The sequence below is a fragment of the Daucus carota genome, chromosome 2 (genome assembly GCF_001625215.2).
Source record: "Daucus carota subsp. sativus chromosome 2, DH1 v3.0, whole genome shotgun sequence".
Classification (NCBI taxonomy): Eukaryota; Viridiplantae; Streptophyta; class Magnoliopsida; order Apiales; family Apiaceae; genus Daucus; species Daucus carota.
In genome coordinates, this window is record NC_030382.2 from 44,582,317 (window position 1) to 44,597,224 (window position 14,908).

General features: G+C 36.0%; 3 protein-coding genes across 13 annotated transcripts; all 3 read right to left on the reverse strand.

Annotated features, from left to right (window-relative positions):
• Positions 1 to 3,986: 3,986 nt before the first annotated feature.
• LOC108209058 (36.4 kDa proline-rich protein) lies at positions 3,987 to 5,480 on the reverse strand. 11 transcript variants are annotated; one of them, XM_064087743.1, is made up of 3 exons: positions 4,753 to 5,478; positions 4,696 to 4,722; positions 3,987 to 4,653 (listed from the first exon to the last, which is right to left on the reverse strand). In XM_064087743.1, the coding sequence occupies exons 1-3, from the start codon at positions 5,297 to 5,299 to the stop codon at positions 4,199 to 4,201; spliced, it is 1,029 nt and encodes a 342-aa protein (XP_063943813.1). In that variant the 5' UTR covers positions 5,300 to 5,478; the 3' UTR covers positions 3,987 to 4,198. The 11 variants fall into 11 exon arrangements, with proteins under 11 accessions (XP_063943813.1, XP_063943817.1, XP_063943810.1 ...); XM_064087747.1 differs by lacking the exon at positions 4,696 to 4,722 and having other exon boundaries at positions 4,753 to 4,779; positions 4,810 to 5,476; XM_064087740.1 differs by having other exon boundaries at positions 3,987 to 4,722; positions 4,753 to 5,480.
• A 2,748-nt stretch (positions 5,481 to 8,228) lies between these two features.
• On the reverse strand, positions 8,229 to 8,891 carry LOC108209059 (14 kDa proline-rich protein DC2.15). Its single transcript, XM_017379775.2, has one exon. It carries the CDS (start codon positions 8,837 to 8,839, stop codon positions 8,408 to 8,410), a length of 432 nt encoding a protein of 143 aa, XP_017235264.1. The 5' UTR covers positions 8,840 to 8,891; the 3' UTR covers positions 8,229 to 8,407.
• A 2,852-nt stretch (positions 8,892 to 11,743) lies between these two features.
• On the reverse strand, positions 11,744 to 12,523 carry LOC108209060 (pEARLI1-like lipid transfer protein 3). Its single transcript, XM_017379776.2, has one exon. It carries the CDS (start codon positions 12,452 to 12,454, stop codon positions 11,954 to 11,956), a length of 501 nt encoding a protein of 166 aa, XP_017235265.1. The 5' UTR covers positions 12,455 to 12,523; the 3' UTR covers positions 11,744 to 11,953.
• Between the last annotated feature and the right edge of the window lie 2,385 nt (positions 12,524 to 14,908).

Consider the following 14,908-nt stretch of genomic DNA (forward strand, 5'->3'; position numbering starts at 1 on the left):
TGTCTGCTCTGTGAGTAGGATCATGTACGTGTGCTGTAAGTGTTTAGTGAAGAAATGCTTATTAATAATATATCATGTCCATGGTTAGCTCTCTTTTATTCATTTGATCACTTTGCATTTGAAGCTTCGGGTACATTTTCACATGTGAAAGTACTTAAAAATTGCTATTGTTAATGCTTCAAACAATGAAACTATTATCTGATGATACAACTAATAACATTAAACAGTAGGCTTAACATATATTTTCTACTTCATGTTTGGATATATGTTAATCATTAGAGGTGGTTTAGAAGCTGATCTAGTTTATTATCTAATGACGTTTTGAAATTTTAACTGAGAGTTACGAATATTTTATATTTCTGTTGCTAGCAAACCAAATGCTAGCTACATGATCAGATATCATATGATAGACATTGTTAAAAAAGAAAAGACAACTGTTTCCGGATTGAAAAAAGATCGGACTATGACAAGGCCACCTCTTGGAAGAAAGAATGTAGTACTGTCTCATGAGTCATAATCAACTAATGGCAATTACTCCAATGTTGGAACCGCAGTCGCGCATATGTATATATCAAATCAGCAATAGAGACAATGTACGTGATCCCTTTATTACAGAAAAAATATTTAGCATGTATTCAACGTAACTTTTTATTATATAATTATTTTTTTATGTTTTAATTAAAAATATATAGTAAATAAACTTGATAAAATCTAAATATATTATTATAAATACTAGAAGTCATAATCATGTACTTAGTTGTAATAACATTCAAAAATTATGTAAATTTTATTAATAATAGTTTTACACCTTAAACTCATATCTGACTTAAATGACCGATTTGAAACTGTTTTGAGTTTGGTGACCAACTTGATATATCGAGTTCAACTACAAAACATCCATTTCTTACTCCAACAATATTGATATTAATGAATATAATTTCTTTTTCCCGTAATTACTTCTTTATAATATTAATTAGTTTTGGTGGATCCTCCATCCGGCGGTGAGAAAGATCCGTCGCAATTTCAGTTTTTCCTTCCTGTTTTTATTACCATTACCATCCATAGGAAAATCTACTAAACCTTAAGCATCTATAGATCTTAGGGGGCGTTTAGATCAAGGTTGGGAATAAAAATGAGAATCGGGAATGGGAATGAAGGGTATGGAAATGGAGTTAATGGGAATGGGAATGGTATGGTAACCCAAAGGGTGGGAAGGATATGATTTAACCACCTAAAAGGATTGGGGTTCCCATTCCATAACACCAAATAACTAATCCAAACACTTGTTATGGGATTAGGGTTCCGATTCCCGTTAACCGGACTCATTAACCATGAACCAAACACCCCCTTAATGATTACTGGTACTTAAATATATTTGTAGAAAATAAAGATGAAGCTTATATAATCTCGTATAGTTGCATGTACGTACTAATTCATAATTAATCAACATTTCATTATCAGATGCAGCAGCAGTTTGCGAACGGACAGTCATCAATTATTGTGTTTACGATACTTCATGATTACTTGACATGTATATATATCTTCTATCTCCACTATTTCTTTGTGTGAGAGTAAAGGATAATAAGCTTTGTAATCTAGCGGCACGAAATTTGATTATTTGTCCTGTCTAGTTAAAAATAATTGTTGATGGACCCCGTCGTTTAAATGAAGCACAGTCCCGTGAGCAATTTTTGGTGGCATTCGAATAAATATAAAGAACACCATGACAGCTTAAAGTTGCTTCAGGATGAAGAGAAAATGCAAATATAAACGACAAGACCCCTACACCCCCACATTCTATCAGATTGTGACCACATCAAAACTGTATGTCTGCCACATTCTTTCAGATTCAGACCACAAGAGACTAGCTATAGCCTCAAGGCATACAAGGTATGACAAGTTGAGCCATCACAGATGTGAATTATTCATGAAGCAGTTGGTGAATCGTATACGTTTAAAACGTTCACGTGAATGGTGATAACATAGGGATAGTATTGGAAAATGTCACCACTTTGTTGCTATATAAAATTTCTCAAACTTCAATTAATTTTTAGAGAGGTTGTTTCAGAATCAAATATGCGTATAACAATTACTCCCTTTAATCAAATAACGCTGCAATCTGAGTCTTCTTTTAGGGTTAGGGAAAGTTGACGAAATGGCGAGTCATTTAGCTTATTGAATAGCAAAACTAGCTCTCAAGTACTTTCTTTAATCTTCTTTCTACATAAGTTAAATCATTTAAATAATTCCCTGGAGACCCAAGTTAATTAAGTAGTATCATCTTTCTGTGGTGGGCTGATATATATAAAAGCCCGGTATACTATATGAGGCAAATGGATCCGATCGATCAGTAGAACTGAGCCCTAAAAAGTTATATCGGTCAATATGACATATACCTTCTCTAACTATTTAATTTCGCCGTTCATTTATTATTGGGCCTTCTGTGGGACGTTCCACTATACTTCTCATGTAATCCCGTATATAAGAGCAAGTCCAATGCAATGTTATAAGTGGTGCCATTTCTATAATTTGAAATCAAATGCTAAAAATCTCAACTCCAATGGGGTTCTATACATGGATGCAAATATGCATATATGCATCCTTGGTTTTAAATTTGAAACCAAGGATGCATTTATGCATCCATGCCACATCATCAACTAACTATAATTGATATATATAGTGGTGAACTTTAAACAAAGTTTAGGAGAGAGGGACTAAAGTTACTTAATTTTGGAATTATTTGGATGCAAAATGCATCTAGCATTGGAGTTGAAGTTCTATTTTAGCAACAAAAAACACTTTTTGGTGCCAAATTATAACAATAGCTATAGCTATTTTGCATCTTGCATTGGACTTGCTCTAAGCAACTTTAAACAAAGATTGCCTATATTTTCCATAACACAAATGGTGCCCTATGTCTCGTACATTTACTCCCTACTGACATGCCTTTGTTTCTATGACAGTACAGTGAACTTTTTAGTGTTCCAAATTTTATTTTATCAATTTATGAATTATATGTTTTAACTAAAAATTTCTGATCTATTAAAAAATCCTTTAATATTTTTTCCCAAATACCGATTTCAACATGTTCTCTTTCGCTCAATATCTTTGCTGGGGTTTTTGAATGATTATTGGACCCGTTCAGACCTAATTAATTATCTTGAACTTCACGGTTAGCGGGTCCTTTGATCAGAGAGGTGTTTGCACTGCAGATCAAAATGTCTAGATTAGCCAGCGAGATGTTATTGTTGCCGAATTCTTTAGGGACTGGGAAGAATTATATAGTGAGCCTGTTGAAATATTCACATATCTAAAGTGTGTAGAAATAGTGATGAACATTAGGACATTCACGGAATATCCTGATATATTATGAGCTCGCTAGGTTAAATGTTTCGAGATTACTCTAACATTGACATTGGATACCAAGCATGACCAGCTGAGCTAGAATTCAGATCATATGACTACTTATGAAATCCATTATCATAAAAACAAACTAAAGAAAAGGTGATGTAGGACGATTAGCTGCACATATAGAAGACGCAATGGATAGAAAGAAGAGCGTCTACGGACGGCGTGATCATGCTAAAGGCTTAGCATGAACCTGCCAAAACTTGCATGATCATGCCAGATTGGCAAAACCATCCAGTAGCACAGGCGAGGGATGGAGGGCTTGGTTGCATGGTCATGCTCAAAGCAACATGATCATGCTTACTTTATTAATATTTGATTTTAATTAGGATTTTCCTACTTTATTATTATTTGACTTTAATTAGGACATGTCTTTATTTCCTTGTAGGGTTTTTATATCCCTATAAAAACCATATTATGATGGATATGATGAATTATGATTGATATCAAAACCTAGAGAGTTTTCTCATCTTTCTGGTGGATTCCGGAATTATCAATTGAATTTGTGCTTGCGGATTCAATCTTGTTCTTTAGGATTAACGTTTGTTTTTCCTACGCTTCCGTACTGCGTCAAAAGGTGAAGAAGCCAGAAGACCAGTAGTATATTATTCATACGATATTACAAGATCCCCAGAAAAGTACATACTAAGAGGCCAAAATATCAGTCGCATCTGGCCTTAATTATATTCGACATTAAAGTCTCGTTCCAGGCATAACACGCACGTTAATAAAAACCCTAACTATTGAACAACTAGCTAGGATATGGAGAATATATGCATGCATGATTATATTACACCAAAGGAGGGCATACGAAGCCAGGAGGAGGAGTTATTCCACAAGTTGCTAGTACTTGAAGAGCGAGAGGGATGAAAATGTTGAGGTTAAGAAGTTTAAGCCTAATGGTGGTGCAGAGGCAGATAGCTGCTTCTAGCTCAAGCAAACCTTGAAGTACTGGACAACATACATTCTCTACTGGATCTCCCAAACCAATATGCACCAATCCTCCCAACACATCCACACACAGCCCTAGTTTTAGTGCATTGATGGGACAAGTAGCAGGCGGAGGGACGAGACCTGGTCCTCCACCGCAACCACCACAGCCAGGTCCACCACCCCCACCTCCTGGAGATCCACCTCCGCCACCACCACTACCAGGTGATCCACCACCACCATGTCCACCTCCGCCACTACCAGGCGATCCACCACCTCCGCCACTACCAGGTGATCCACCACCGCCATGTCCACCTCCACCACTGCCCGGTGATCCACCACCTCCACCGTGTCCACCTCCACCACTGCCAGGTGATCCACCACCTCCACCGTGTCCACCACCACCATGTCCACCTCCACCACTGCCAGGTGATCCACCACCTCCTCCGTGTCCACCACCACCATGTCCACCTCCACCACTGCCAGGTGATCCACCACCTCCACCACTACCAGGCGATCCACCACCTCCACCACTACCAGGCGATCCACCACCTCCACCACTACCAGGCGATCCACCATGTCCACCTCCGCCACTACCAGGTGATCCACCACCACCACCTCCCCCGCCACTTCCTGGAGGGCTTGTGTAAGGTGGATAGCTGGATGAAGGCGGTGGTATTGTTCCAGGAGGATTAACTATGGGCGGCAACACGATTGGAGGAATATGACCAGGAGGATTAGTTACCGGAGGGGGCATCACAATGGGTGGAAGAACACCCGGTGGCTTTCCACCAGGCCCTCCTCCGCCATGTTCGGGCGGATGTGGCCGAGGATGAGTCGGAGGGTTAGGCTGCCTGTAAGGTGGCCGCGGCTCACAATAACCACAAGCATAGATAGGTGGCAAAGAAATCACAATGCAAATCATATATATCAACAACATGGCTAAAACCTTAGAACCCATCACTCATTCAGGGTTCCAAATCAAACCCTCACTCTTTCTCTTGCACTTCAAAGTTTGATACCCTTTGTTACTTTATAGCTGAATTTTAATGTCACAAACTAATAAAATAATAATGTTTGCCTCATTAGCTGGAGGATTCATATAAGAGAGATAAAATCTTACATACTAGAAATATACACATGCATGCAATTTTAGAGTATCTCATTGTTTTTTTACGCTGCACCAATTTCAAGACACAAATCCGTGACTACTTCTATCCATCCGTGACACTGAACAGAATCATCAATTTTAGAAAAATAGTGTCATTTGCACAGATTTATGTGTATCTTTTTCGTACTATTTGTTTCATTGCCTATATATTTCGAACTTATTACTGTACAGCTTTAGTCTATATCGCTGTTTTCTTTCCTTTTTCTAAAGAAACAACCATTCCATTAACTTTTTTTTTCTACATGGACGGGAATAAGCTTTCATTCAATTGACAACTGGGCATTTTGTTTTCTTCTCTGTGAATTGAAGCTGTAAAGGATTCGGGTTGCCACATCTTTCGAGGAGAGCATGTGAACTATTTTCAGAACACCGGAAGTGGAATATCATCAGTTTTAGGAGTAGTCCAAAGTAGTAGTCCTCGTCAGATTTAGTTTCGGCAAGTCCTCCTGGAGTAATAATTTTTGAATATAATATTGTGTATAATGAATGGCGTTACATAATCGATGTCTGTGTTTGAACCTATGTAAACCTAGTCAGCTGCCTTCTTAGTTCCAGCTTCCTCAGTGTCGTCCGAACAAATTTTTTACTCTTTTCTGCGATGAATAAATATATAACAACCCAAAGGCAAAAAACGAAAACATTATCACACTAGAATATTAATTATGTATGAGCGTGATGGTTTAGTAAACGTGGCAGTGCACGCTGGCTAGTATATGATCATAATATGTGGGTGTTTGGGAGTGATGGTTTATGGGCTTAAAAACCTGCAACGCCCGCTTCTGCTCTTAAGTGTGCGTTTGGCAAAATTCTGCAAGTGCTTAATAGAGTGAAAAGAAGCTCAGGAAAAAAAAAGCTTCCTAACCCAGCTTATTTTGGAGACCCAACTTCTGCTTCTTTTTTAAAAGAAAATGACTTCGACTTTCAGCAGCTAAAGAGTTGATATGCTTATAGTGCCAAAGATTTATTTCGCGTTATTTTTATTTTTACTTTTAAAGAAGTTGTTTACGGGATCCCGGGTGGTTAGAGGTATCACAAGTGTCTTGTACTATTTTTACTTGTATTATTTGTAGTTATTAATTTTTTTATTTTAATGCAGATTTTAAAATTTTGTACTATAAAATTTTCTACAGAACTTTTGAGCTGAAGTTCACCATATAAGATTTTCTTCAACAACTCGAGTTTATAATTTATGAACTATCTTTTTCTACAGAACTTGAATGGATCGGATGATGGCTACAAGAAACAATTAAATGTTAAGAGTAGAAGATTAGACGAGTTACGAGAATAGTTTACTTTAAATTAAAAAAAATGTCTATTAATTACAAATGAAAATTACTTAAATGTAATAAGTAACTTCTCAGAACTGTCATGCTGATGTGGCAACTCTTCCATCTTAGTGGTGGTATCTTCTGCATAAATATGGAAGTTGAGCTTTTAAATCTAGTCAAAGAACCCCATAATCTTATAAATCAACAAATGTAACAGTAGTGGGTTAATTTAATTACTGGAAATAATAATATAAAAAAAATATCTCAGACAAATTTGCCTGTCGTACATTCACTTGCAATATTTTATGTTCTTCGCATCTTAACCAGATCGATGTCATCGATGTGTGTACACTTGTGTAAGTGTGTTTCTTGCATGTACGTGTTATGATCATACGTACATTTACACGTACATTTTTGGATATCTCGTGCTCTGTGCATATATATATAGTCTATTTTAAAATATTATATATATAGTCTATTTTAAAATACCATCGTCCATATGTATGTTGGTTTGATATGAGAAAGTTCTATTTTCTGTCTCAATTTATTTAGCATACAGAGAAGAAGTTTAATTAATTAGAAGAATCAATTGACTATTTGTCAAGCAAAACCGCTTAATTATGTATACAAGGCGCTTAATTATAATCCTTAGAGCATCTCCAGCAACATCTTAGCACATTCCTTAAATATAATATAAAATATTAGATCCTAGTGACTTAAGATGATAATGGCTATTCTCACCAACAACAATATTCCTTATATTCATTCTTTACATACTATTTTATTATTAAAAATTACCATTATTACAATAGGTGAAAAGAGAGAACATGTTTGTTTTCAAAATTTATTATAAAATAAGATTTGAGAGAGGAGAGAAGTTAGCTAAAGATAAGGCATGGCTAATGGATCTTAGTGATTTGGGGAATCATTAGGATACAGTTGGAGTGGATTATTTTTTCATATTTCTCATATTTTGGTTTAAGACTCCAAATAGCTAAGCTATTGGAGTTGCTCTCTGACGTTAGGGATTTAGGCAGGTCTTGTTCTCCCAAATCTACCAGCACGTAATAACCAAGACCAGGGTCTACTTGATGTAGTAATGCCCATAATACTCTTTGCTGCCACAAATGAGATTCTATTCCAATTCCAAATATAACAAATGGCTGACAGTGTACACCAAATTAATAACTAACTTCTACTGAATAATAAGTCAAAAGCTTCTTATAGGCCTTTCTCTCGAGTAAATTATAGTCATAAGATTCTCGAACACGATCAATACTAATCATGCAGATGATTCTGCGGTTTGATACGTTGATTATCAGAATATATCGTGCAGCGAGAGATCGATCCGGTCACGCGTGTGATCACTTCGTAAATACCACCTTATTTCGGGAAGTAAAGTAGGTATGTCCATGCACACAAGGTGGTGATGGATGGTTGCGATCCACATCAAGATAAATATTTTAAGCACTGAATTTGAAATTGTTCGTATACATATGAACTGAATTACCAAACGGAAGAGAAAACACGCACGCTAAATCTTATGACACTTACTTAATCATAAGACACTGTGATAATAGTAGTACTTGAAGATCCCTCGAGAAATCAAGGATAAACGGAGAATGTGAACTCAGGCGCATTTGAAACCGGCGGGAGCCTTCTTGCCACAATAGTTAAGCAGCAAGCTCAAATCAACGGGTACATTGAGGTTAAGGCCCAAGACATTAGCTTTAATGGCGGTGCAAAGACAAAGAGCAGCATCAAGATCAGCTACACCTTGGAGGAGACTACAGCATGGCTTTTTGTCCGGAGTTCCCACGACAGTACCCACCAAACCTCCCAAAACTTTGGCGCAAACACCCAATTTTAGACCATCGCATTTCGCAGATTTTGGAGTAGGGGTTGCCGGAGGCTTCGGGGTGGGTGTTGTGCCGCAAGGGCATTTTGGTGATTTGGGTTTTGGTGGTGGAGGACAAGGAGCGGTAGAAGTGACCAAAGAGAAGAAGAGAAGGTTCAAGACCAAAAGAAGAGTGGCACTATATGATAGAACCTTTGACGCCATCTCAAGAAGAAGAAAAATACTAATTAAGCTGGTTTGTGGTGAATATAAATGGTTACAGGGCGTGCTATTTATAGATAAAATGATATGAGATCTTTCGTTCATTTTTAGTTAAGAAATTCCCGAATCGAAAATAATTAAAGATCCATATTATTATAATGTGAATAGATTTGGTTAAAGTGAGGATCATCTTAGACTTGGGCGTTAATTTGCAACTTGAGAGATGCGACAAGACGAGTTTTGGATGTAACAGCTAATTGAAATGAATGTGTGCCTTGGGATTCAATGTTTGTATATAGCTATTGGTTCTTATTAGCAAAATGAATTAGAAATAGATTGGTTTTATTGTCATCCACGAAACACTTCATTCTTTTCAGACTCCAGTCATTTTCAAAGGGAGCCGATTTGAACTAGTCTCAAAACTGAAATCATCATTTTGTTTGTAACAGTTGATTAATTTGTTTGTAATAGTTGATTTTATACGAGTGATCGATGATTTACGAAATATCTGCTTGTGTTATATATGAAGCCTATCGAGCAAGTCGCAACTATATATTAATCAACCATGTTCAGAAATAAATATATCTGGTGTATAGGCATTTACATTTATATCGTCTTAAATCTAATTAATATTAATTTCTTTAAGATTTCATTTTCATTTCCAGTACAGAGAAAGAAGAGCGACCACTTGAACGAAGGGCCGACAGTGACGAAGACTTGCCCAAGCTGTACGCAGTTGGGTTGAGATGAAAGTTATATATGCTACTAGGCTTTCAAAATCTTTAGATAATTTGATAAGAAGAATTTTATATTAATTCAATTATATTGCAGTGTGTTACAGGAAAATTATAGTGACGCGGCATCCATAATGAATAAGTGAAGACGCGTTTTTAAGTTTTTGTCTTGTTTTCTTTATAGATACCGAAATTCCAATCCAAATCAATAATCAATGGTCACACTCCAATTGCCAGTATATATATTGGCAGAATCGAGATTATGAAATATCAGGAGGGAAATTTTAAAAAAAAAAGTTAATTAATTACCTGACTGTGGTTGAGATTTAAAAAGGAATTGAACTGATTTTGAAGTACAAAATGAGACTTAATTAAATAGACACAATTAATAATTCCCGCAGTTTAGAGCATATAACAATCACTGGATTATACTACACTCTAAAGTCTTGGACTCCTCTCACCATAGGATCCCGAATAAATTTGGTGCATTGTAAATATTGCATTGACTTGACTTGAGAGATCTTACGATTTTAATTGGTCTGCAGCGAATCAAACGTCGTCTATATATGTTGTTTTATAAGGCGCACAATTTGCAGATATGAACTAATAAGAGGACAATTATGAAGTATCCGCTCGTATATATCTAAATTAAAAGGAAAACGATAGCTCGCAATAGTGAGTTTGGCATACTTCACAGGTCGTCTAGAATGAATAATTTATGCAGGGGTTATAATTAGATTCTTCTCAAATTTCAACTCTTGTACTCGATTAGAAAAGATAATTAAATTCAAATAAAGCTGCTAGGGGAGGGGCAGATGTATTCTTACCAAACTTGAAGCAGTCACAACCTCTTAACAAACACACTACAGAATTTTCTAAGAATCAAATTACCATAGAAGATAGTGATGACTTATGAGACAGGAAAAGAGGCTTGTAACAAGGACAAGTGAATTTGGACCTATATTTGGATCACATGGTTGGAATAGGAGATAGATCTCGACCTATATTTGGATTATTTTGTGATCCAAATTTGGATCTATGGTTGGAGTTCGCCTTAGACAAAAGATTCTAGGTGGAAATATTGTATTCCATAGTAGATTTTGTATAATGTGGTTCTGCACGATGTCTAGTACTCTTTCCGTCCCATTTAATTTTATACGTTCAGTATTTAGCACATAGCTTAATGCTTCTATAAAATATACTCCCTCTGTCTCATTTAATTGTATACGTTTCTTTTTAACTGCTCGACACGCATTTCAATACTCTTATAAAATATAGTTCTGTAACTTATTTTTGAGATTTTCTTTTTCTGTATAAAAATATAACATCCAAACTTTAATTCAGAAAAAGAAAATTTTAAAAATAAATTACACAACTACACTTTACAGGAGCATAAAGTCCGTGCCGCGTCCCCGTCCCCCAATGTATACTACTCAGGGGGACGGAGGGAGTAGTTGAATAACTTATTTTTAAGATTTTTTTCGGAATAAAAATTTAAGTTAAACTTTTATTCAGTAAAAAGTTTGAAAAATAATTTATAGAACTATATTTAGAGAAGCATTAAATGTCTGCCGCTCCCCTACGCATACAACTCAGGGATGGAAGTCGGAGTATATATCAAACGATTTGAGATTTGGTGTTGATGAGACAGTTGAGTGTAAGCCGCATATGAATCTTATTTTTGAAGGAATGTCGGAGGAAGTTGCATGTGAGAGTATTCTCCCCAGTTCCTTGTAATTATATTATCGTTGTTTTCTGTATGCATGTGTACCATTCTCTACTGATGTTCATGTGATTGAATAAAAATAGAGTTTGGGGGAATAAAATGTACCATGCATGAATTCCAAGAAAGTACAAATATGGCTCAAGCTAAGGAGCTAGGGTGTGTTTAGAGTTCACTATATATATGCATCATGTAATTAATCATGCACCAAGTGTTGACTTTGAAATGAAGATATTGGCTGGTTTAGGGCTTTAGGCATGCATCAGGCCAGTATTAATGTATTAGTATTATGTTACATTCTCGGCACCTTGACTTTGACATGCATGCATGTGCATGTATACTGTATATTCTCAAGTGGTATAAGTATAAACTATCTAAGTAATTAAACACATATATATATATATATGAGATTCACGTGAATTACTGAATAGCAATGCATTACAGAAAACGCAAGGAGAAATTTGAAGTGGATAGACGGGAAAGAAGATTACATTTATCTGTTAACTGAATGAAAAAGGATACAAATACGAGGTATGTTCTTACAGAAGACCTGAAAGAAGGCGAGGTGCCTCCCTCCTTTATTCAAAACATGACATAAGATTACATAAATGAAAAGACATATCACTGGCAAACAGAGAAGAAGATTTCGAAAGTAAAAACTTAAGAACATTGGAAGCCCTCGGGGGTTTTCTTGTCACAGTAGTTGAGCAACAAGCTCAAATTAACCGGTATGTTGAGGTTAATACCCAAGACATTAGCTTTAAGGGCGGTGCAAAGACATAGAGCTGCATCAAGATCACCAACTCCTTGAAGGAGACTACAGCATGGCTCCTTATCCGGGGTTCCGAGGACAAGACCAAGCAAACCTCCTAGAAGATTACCGCAGACACCCAATTTTAGAGCATCGCATTTTGGTGATGCCGGAGCCGTCGGGGTACTTGGTGGTGTAGGAGTAGGTGTGGTCGGAGGTTTAGGAGTAGGTGACTTCGGTGTTTTCGGAGTTTTCGGGGTTTTCGGGGTTGGTGTTGTTTCGCACGGGCATTTTGGTGATTTAGGTTTTGGTGGTGGAGGACAAGGAGTATTTGAAGTGACCAATGTGAAGAAAAGAAGGTTCAAGACCAAAAGAAGAGTGGTGCTTGATGCTAAAACCTTTGAAGCCATCTCAACAAGAAGAGTTTATAATATGAGCTTGTAAAGAGGCAAAGGGCTAGTTGTAGTGTGAGTATATAGGGTTACATGTTGGGCTATTTATACACAAAAATAGTTAGGATCTTGTAATTTGTTCTTATTTAGGGAAAAGAAAAGTTTATATTGCCGATGGAGACGTACCTAGTGTGAAATTGTGAAAAACTTGGGTTTAAACTTGAAGGGGAAAATATCTTGAACTGGGCTTACAACTTGAACAATGCGACAAAATTGAATTGTTTAGAGAGCAGGGAATCGAAATGAATATGTGCCTTGAATCTATGAAAATATTGTCTTCGCCTGACTGGTTCTTAATTGGAAAATAATAGAGGAGATTCATTTGTATTTTCGTCCACACACAAAACCTTATTCTCTGCATTTGAAATACAAGACGGAGGCGAAACCAGTTAACCTTAAGCTTTTATGTAATGAGAAGTTACATTTCATGCATGCTAGTTATATATATAGCTTCAACTTAACTATAACAATGTTATTCTCTTGATATTTTTCGAGTTAGTAGGTTTATGAATTCTTAAATGATCAGTATTTATTCTCCTAATATATAATTCTTAAAATTTTAAAACTCAAAGAGTCCAAGTCGAATACGTAATAAGAGGAGATAAATTCTTACCTCGTCCTAGGTGTGTTGAATTTTTAATATCAAAAATCAATATATAAATTAACAATAACTTTCAAGATAAGCAAAAGTCAGGTTTTAAAATGTAGTAAGAGTTAAACTCTTCCGGCCTAAACTATACAATCTTTCTCTTGATCATCTGCTTCACTCTGACTCTCGGACAACCGAGGAAACCAATAGATGTAAAATTAAGGACCATTAGCTAATTAAGTACTCTATCACAATTCACATGGACCACCCTAGCTAGATAGAGTTTTACTTCGTAAATTATGACTTTGATAGAGTTTTACTTCACACAATACTGATTTTGACAGTTCGATGTATATACTTGGAGGTGGGTATTTCCCGCTCGGCTTGGCCTTTCAGTTCGAAAATAGTTATTTTCGATCATTTCTGGTATTTTCGACGATAGAAAAACAGTTGAAGATAAGCTAGTCGAAATTCACATTTTGGCCGGAAATTTTCGACCGTATTTGGTTGAAAATATTCTGCCAAAAAACTCTGCCAGACTTTGAAATTTTTGGAATTTTTGAAAATTTTCATTTTGCCGCTCAAAATTTTGAAATTTTGGTCGAAAATATAAATTTGACCGGAATTGGAAACTCCCGCCAATTGAAATAAGGGAATTTATCAAATATACTACTTTTTAAGATCTTATTTGCAAAAATACCATCTTCCTAAATTAATTGCATATTTACTAAACCAAGTTTCTAAATTGCAAAAATACTACCCCCTCCCCCTGCAACTAAATGCAACCTCATATGCAACTGAATGCCTGATTTCAAGTTCCACTTTTCAAATGTCATTTTCGACCTCATCCTTGGAATCCATATATATATATATATATATATATATATATATATAGATTCTGAAAATCTGGTCACTAGGCGACCCGCTGAGCTTCTGCAACTAAATGCAACCACATGCAACTCCTGATTTCAGGTTCCAGTTTTCAAATGTTATTTTCGACCTCATCCTTGGAATCCATATACATATATATATATACATATATATATATATATATATATATATATATATATATATATATATATATATATATATTCTGAAAATCTGGTCGAAAATGACATTTGGAGACTGGAACTTGAAATCAGGCATTCAGTTGCATTCAGTTGATTCTATTTTGATCTAATGGCCCCGCCTTGCATTTAGTTGCTTATGAGATTGCATATTCAGTTGAATATTGCCCCTGCGGGGCCTGCAACCCAAATCCACCACAATATCACCCCACCCTAAAAAAATTCAGTTGCTTATGAGGTTGCATTCAGTTGATTCTATTTTGATCTAATGGCCCCGCCAGGGGCACCCATACATCAATTGTAACTTACAGTTTTCAGTTGCATATGAGATTGCATTTGACCATCTGCAACTGAATGCAACCACATGCAACTCCTGATTTCAGGTTCCAGTTCTCAAATGTCATTTTCGACATTTGAGAACTGGAACCTGAAATCAGGAGTTGCAGTTGCATGTGGTTGTATTCAGTTGCAGAAGGGAGAGGTAGTATTTTTGCAATTTAGAAACTTAGTGTAGTAAAACTACAAATAGCTATTCTTGATAAAAGTAAATATGCAAAAATTTACTTTTTCTTATATATTTATGAAAAAACCCCATGAAATAACTTCGACCATATCTAGTCGAAAATAATTTCGGCTAAAAATAGTCGAAATTATCGTCATTATTTAGTCGAAGTTATTTTACCATTCTTTTTTCCCGGTCAAATTTATTTATTTATTTAGATCGAAATTATTTTGCCATTTATTTTTCCGGTCAAA

Excerpts from the sequence above, each read along its gene's own strand:
- LOC108209059 (XM_017379775.2), bottom strand. The coding sequence starts at position 8,839 with ATGGCGTCAAAGGTTCTATCATATAGTGCCACTCTTCTTTTGGTCTTG.
- LOC108209060 (XM_017379776.2), bottom strand. The coding sequence starts at position 12,454 with ATGGCTTCAAAGGTTTTAGCATCAAGCACCACTCTTCTTTTGGTCTTG.
- LOC108209058 (XM_017379771.2), bottom strand. The coding sequence starts at position 5,299 with ATGGGTTCTAAGGTTTTAGCCATGTTGTTGATATATATGATTTGCATT.